The sequence below is a fragment of the Protomyctophum bolini genome (genome assembly GCF_963924005.1).
Source record: "Protomyctophum bolini genome assembly, chromosome: 4".
NCBI lineage: Eukaryota > Metazoa > Chordata > Actinopteri > Myctophiformes > Myctophidae > Protomyctophum > Protomyctophum bolini.
The window spans coordinates 21,302,922-21,309,399 of NC_137865.1; the positions used below are offsets into that span (position 1 = coordinate 21,302,922).

Below are 6,478 nucleotides of genomic sequence, written 5' to 3' on the forward strand. Positions count from 1 at the left end.
ATGCGTAGAACTACTTCCGTTCTTCTTCTACACAGAAAGTAAACAAACGTCGCGTCCTCATCACACCTCCAGCAAACCGGACTATCCGACATGGTTGTTGTTGTTCGTTTCCCCTAGCAACTGACGCATGCCTATGACACCATGTAAAAACGTAGGACACGGGTGTGCCGACCAGAGCTGACGTAAGCCATGATGTCACAATTTTTGTGTATCCACCGTTTTGCCTGTTTATATGGAGACCATAGGAAACGGCGTTCTAAAAGATTTCCACTCTGGGAGGTGGTTTCACTTTGTTGCGTTTTCACCTCCTGTGGACACGGTTCTCGTCTAAATGACAGCAGCAAATGATACTTTATTTTTCCGTTTTTTATGAACACGATCCTCGTGTAAAGAGCACCTGAGAGTGTACAAATTGAACCACATGGAACCGCACACTCTCAGAGTTATGGGGGGACCTTTAAATCAAAACGTTTCGAGAACCACTGCGTTAAGCATGTGCCTCTCTGTGTCCCACCTCCCCTGGACAGTTCCTGGACGCTCCAGATCTGGCCGCCTACATCGAGGGTTACTTCCTGAAGAACATGGTGATCCTGATGGAGGTGGAGCCCTTCAAACAGCTGCTGTACGACATGCCACCCGACAGTCCCGGCTGTGAGATCCTGCAGGACCTGGAGAAGACCCTGGCCGCCCGCATCCAGTCCATCCACCTGTCCTCTTCCAAGGGATCCATCGTCTGAACCCTCTCGGCTCAATACCGGTTCATAGTTCCAATGAAAACCTTATTATTACATGTCTATGAGATAGAGTGATCTCTTCAGCGGATACATTGTCTTTAGTGTGACAAAAAGGTCTTATCCCACCGTGATCTGTGTTGCCCGTGATGAAGCCCTCCTCCAACAATCTGTTGTCTCATGCACAGATAGCGACGACTCTGCGTCTGTCCCGTCGACATCCACGTGATATGCTAAAAAAATACAAAAAAACTGTCACAACGAGATAGCGGTGTACTCTTCCTATTCGCCAATAACACTAGTCAAGTGTCATTCAGCAAGTATTTCACAGAGTGGTAGTATTCAACAACACACGCTCGCACCAGACCTGAGCGGGTCTAAAGTCGGGACTGCAAGACCTATGAATAGAGGCAAGTTGTTTGGACAGAGTTGAAACTAATGGAAGCAAGGCAGAGAGGGGCCGCAACTGCCATTGTAACGTGGCATGCCCATTGGTCTACCCTGTTGACCAACGAAGAGTGAGTGAAGATACGGTATGTGGATCGGGGAGATGTCTCACACATTGCCATCGTCGTATACCTCTGGACCTGGACTGGAAATACTACTTCTCTGTTTTTGTGTCGCAGCCCTCATAGTTAGCATAATACATGCTGAAGTGAATACTCCTCTAAGCCAAACAAGACAAAGCAATTAAAATGTAACTGTAACGTGATGCAACGTTTGTCAATGTTCGACTTTGGAAACCGAGTAGAAGTATGTCTTCTACCATTGTGTAAATATTGTTGATAGTAAAAAATAAAAAGAAAATAAAAATAAAACAGAGCTCTTATTAGCTCCCTCCCTGTAAGTTAATGTACATATACAGAGATGTTTTCTCATGTCTTAGCATTGGATATTGCTGTAAAAAGAAGGCTTATCTTTTAAATGTCCTATTGTTCTATAAATGTTAGAATGTAGCATGTCAGAGGAATGGTAGTGTTTTCTTTTCTTTTTGCCTTTAATTGTCTGAATGCGTCGGGTTGAGGAGTTGCATGACATTGACTGAAAGGATTTGAAATGTGTTTTTTTTTTTGTGATCAGCATGGTCTAAATGTCTAAGCAGTGAAAGTGTCTTCAGCTAACGAGAGAGAGGGAGGCTCCAGTTCTCCTGGTCTGTTCCAAAGTACTCGAGTACTTGAGTCAAAGTATAGATACTCCTGGTCAAATACTACTCGACAACGTGTACTCAGTAATTTATTTACAAGTATAAATTATAAAGTACATTTTCTTTTTAATATCAATTAGGGCCGGGACTAATTGCGATTAATTTAGATTAATTAACTACAGAAAAATTAATCGCGATTAACTACAGATAAATTAATCGCACCTTTTTTTTCACCGCGGAACGTTTCTCACTGGGCGCTTTTCTAATCTATAGTACTGAAAACTGGCAATAATAAAAAGTCACCCCATTTTGTGTTGCCTAGAACTGGATGTCTGACAACAAAAAAAAGTAAGTTCAGCTTTGTGATGTCACTGAGATGTACTTGTTACTGTTACTACATTTCTTTCAGACCTCCAGTTCTAGGCAACACAGAATGGGGTGACTTTTTATTATTTTCAGGTTATATTATATAACAGTTATATTAATTACAGTAAAATGTTGAAAATGAGTGGTATCCTGTAGTCACTATTCATTGATTCACTGGGATACCAAAAAACATTAAAAAAAAAGGTTTCTCGCTGTTCTCAGTTTGAATATTGATATGCGATTAAAATGCGATTAATCTAGATTAATTAACTACAAAGCCTCTGATTAATTAGATTAATTTTTTTAATCGAGTCCCAGCTCTAATATCAATACATTGCTTCCAGTTAAAAAATGCAAAGATTTTCCAGAAATGTTGCAGAAAATGATTAATAATAATAGTGAAAATAGCAGTTCTACAACGTCTCATTGTGGCACGTTGTGAACGTGTAGCTCTGCTATTTTCAATGCTGTATGGTTGAAATTCTGATTCTGAAATAAGTTCTTAATTCGTAATGTACTTTTTCTCAAGTACAGTACTCAAGTGAATGTACACCACTGGTCTGTTGCCAGTCCTCAGCTGAGAGACCTGGTCCGCGGTTGTGTTTTCCAGTTGTGAAACATGTATGTACATGTGTGACTTGCTTCCTCTATAAAGATTAATATAAAGAATACTATGAGTCCTCTCAAGGTTATTATTTTGCAATCACTTGCTAAACACAACATCCACTTCTTAACTACTTAACACATCATTTGTTTGGAGAAGTAGCCTATATTGCAATTGCAATTTATTGTTTTGTCATTTGTCAACATTAAATCTCTGTTCTTCAAATCTCAGTTGGAGAGAGGGGTTTTAACGGCACACATCCTTAACAATTCAATCCTTTTTTTTTATCCCATGATTTTGCAACCCATTTTTTTCACCCAGTGTCAATTATCTAATAATAATCCTGGGCGCTACACTTCCTCTGCCAACCTCGGGGGCCGGCGGACTAACCTCATGCTTTCTTCTATGCATGCTGCTTCTTTTCACCTGACGGGGGAGTTTCCCCGGCCAGACATAGTTCCTTTCCCCTCCATCAGGCTGGCCAGGGGGAGGTAGTTTAGAGACCAGGATTACTGCATGTTTTTGCATGGATGTTTTAGGGGACACAGGGAGAACATGAAACTCCACACAGAAAGGCCCTTTCGCCAACCCCGCCTCTGTTATGGGCACTGATGACGCGGAGGAGAGAACACGCCCCCAGCGCCCACAGCATCCCCAGCGGACCTTCTAGCTGTGAGAGGTGACAGCACTTCGGACTGTGCCACCGTGACCCACAATTCAAGACAAAACAAACAAACAACATTATCTGCCACACAACAGGCAGTTAAAAACCAGATTAGGCTTTCCTTCATCTAATCTATGTGTTGTTGCGACCGTAGTCTAGGTCGCAGTTTACTATGAAGACTGGAACGTCACCTAGATCTGCATATATGGAGCCGGCCAGCAACTCTATATATCTGACCTCACCGGACACCAGATTAATAGTTTAACTCCTGCTTCTTAACTGTGCCGTTTTAAGAAGCTCTGTTGTTTCAAAGTGACCTCGCCCTCAAGGTGTCTTACTGGTATATAATATTTATTATCTGACAATGACTTTGAAAAAATATCATTGATTACATTTTTTGCATGCAAGAGGCCTCAACACTGTTACAATTATGAGTGACTGTAAAGTGAGTGTACGAATGGAACCAAATGGACCTTTAAAGTTCTGTCACTCTCGTACAAATGGACCAGTAAGGACATTACAGTGAGGACTCTCAAAAGATGGAGAGAGAGAAGGAAAGCTTTTGTAACAGCAGTCTAGAGAGAACAGACTTGCCTTTGTTCAGTATTCAAGACTCCGGCAAAAAGGAATCTGTAGGAGCCAAGTATGTGGTCACTGCACTACTGCACTACTGCTCTCAATGAATAGTTGCATAAGAGAGATTCTTTCCTCTCTTCGTTTTCCTTGATAGTTTATCTAAAATGACCTTCAGTTAACAAACATTATGTAGTCGGATGATATTTATTTTTCAATTACTGTCATCGCTGGCCCAAGTGGTGTGCCAGTTAAATGCCACCAGTATGCCAGTAATTATTTGTAAGCAGAGTTCAGTGAGACGGATATTGGGCTTATTTGTCTCTACAAATTACTTGTGTGTAACTTCTGTACTTTGTAAAGTACACAGATCATGATTTATGGGACTAAAACAGCCACGCCAAAGATGAGATCATTCCCCATCAGTGGTGGAAGTACTCTTGTTTTTACTCATTGCAGGCTGTCTGAATTTTTACATATTATTGCTTATAGCTGCTTTAAGTAAAGGCAACAGTATACTAGTGTATACCACAATGTAGAATTACTCTGTTACAAGCGAAGATTGTTACAAGTGAGCTCCTGCATGAGCAAGTTGGTGCCTTAATCAGTGTGTGTGCTACTTTGGAGAAAGGACATTTTATAACTGCAGTCGATTCAAATGCAGTCCATCACCTTCATGATCTGGGAAAAAACAACATGCACTTGAGGCAATATAGAGGGTATGCATGTGACATCATCATCATTCATCATACCTGGAAGTTCTGCGGGATTACCTATATTGGCAAAAACTACTTTCTGGCCTTGACAACCCATATTTCCAAAACAGAAAAGTCCTATTTGATTGCATTAAATGACTTTAAACAATGTTAAATTCACTTTGTCACTCACTTTGCCACTCAAACTGCCATTCACTTTCTGCATCTGCGTTCCCTCTATATTGTGTGTGTGTGTGTGTGTGTGTGTGTGTGTGTGTGTGTGTGTGTGTGTGTGTGTGTGTGTGTGTGTGTGTGTGTGTGTGTGTGTGTGTGTGTGCGCGCGCGCGTGTGCATGTGCGTGTGCGTGCCTGCGTGTTTGTGTGTGGGTTTTAGAAGAATGGCAGGGGAAGGAGTGACATGTTGTTAAGGCGTATCCATGGTTTCTGCAGCCCCAAGAATGTAGTGCCGTTTGCAAAACACTTGAACGGTATTCTGAGGTATGCTTCATGTACTGACACACGTGTCAAAATTAAATTAAAAATCATACCCGTGTGAAGTGAGTGGTGCAACTCCGGGTGGGGGTTCCCGGGGGGTCCCCGGAAGTTCCAGACCCACAGGATGCCGGCCCGGTTCCGGTGAGCCGCCCTGCGTCCGAAACGGTTGTTTAATGCAAACTTTTATGATTTATATGTCATCTAGCTTAGCATATGAGATTAAGCTTGGTTGCCATAGCACTTACTCTACCCTAGATAGCACTTCTGTAGACTTAGATAGCATTTGAAACAGACTTATAGCATGTTATGTAGACAGCACTAGAATTGCATTGTATATAGTCATAGCACGCCATAGTACATTTGTATAGCATAGTAGTATATATGTATAGTTTATACGTATAAGTTTCATTATATAGATATTCCACTGTTACTTTCTTAGCTTACGCATGTTTCATGATGAATGTTTTTATGTGATGTATTCCCATGCTTTTGTTCTTGCTTAATGTAAGTCGCTCTGGATTAAGAGCGTCTGCTAAATGCCTAAATTGTAAATTGTAAATTGCTAAAAGTTGCACATTGAGCAATTTGAGTAATTAGCATAATTAGCGAATGAATCAACAAACTGTAAATGGCTATAATTGTGCTTCCAGTTAACTTGTGTGATCAGTGATCAGAAAGTCATTTATGTAACCTTTCCTCATAATTAGTTACCATTAGTTATGTAAAAATTCAGTCAAAATCAGGAAAAGGGTTTAATTTCTTTGCTTTTACTCTGTCTTGATAAAATAATTTCCTGCCATAATGAAATTATCCAACCTTTCCTCATTTGCATAATTTGCATAGACTATGTACTAATTGGGTAATAACAAGGAAATAGCCATATTTTAGCTTGTAATACATTCAGAAAGATCATTATTAATCATTAATCTGGATACCAATGTCCAATGCCCATTTAAAAGTTCACACTATTAATTATTTTAAAAACTAAATCATAATGCCGACCCTGAAACTATTCAGAAGAGAGTCAAAACCATGGAGGTGATGTAGAAAGCTGTGACTGTTAACGGCAAGGCCATCTATGACATGGAGATCCTCTTTGCTCGACTCTAAGTTGTAGGTAGGGCAGCAGCGTAGCATAGATTTGAAAGATGTCTTTGATCATGAGCTCAGTCCTGTTCCACCATCACTGATCAATGAATATGGCTGC

General features: G+C 40.7%; 1 protein-coding gene across 5 annotated transcripts in view; it reads left to right on the forward strand.

Moving 5' to 3' along the window:
- btbd11b (BTB (POZ) domain containing 11b) overlaps positions 1 to 2,883 on the forward strand; it is a 115,784-nt gene extending 112,901 nt beyond the window's left edge. For 4 of the 5 annotated variants that reach the window (XM_080762023.1, XM_080762024.1, XM_080762025.1 and 1 more), the window contains exon 17: positions 528 to 2,883. In XM_080762023.1, the coding sequence (XP_080618149.1) occupies positions 528 to 737 (210 nt within the window). In that variant the 3' untranslated portion in view covers positions 738 to 2,883. The remainder of the gene's footprint in view (positions 1 to 527) is intronic. The other variant, XR_013963972.1, reaches the window with a different exon arrangement.
- The last annotated feature ends 3,595 nt before the right edge of the window (positions 2,884 to 6,478 follow it).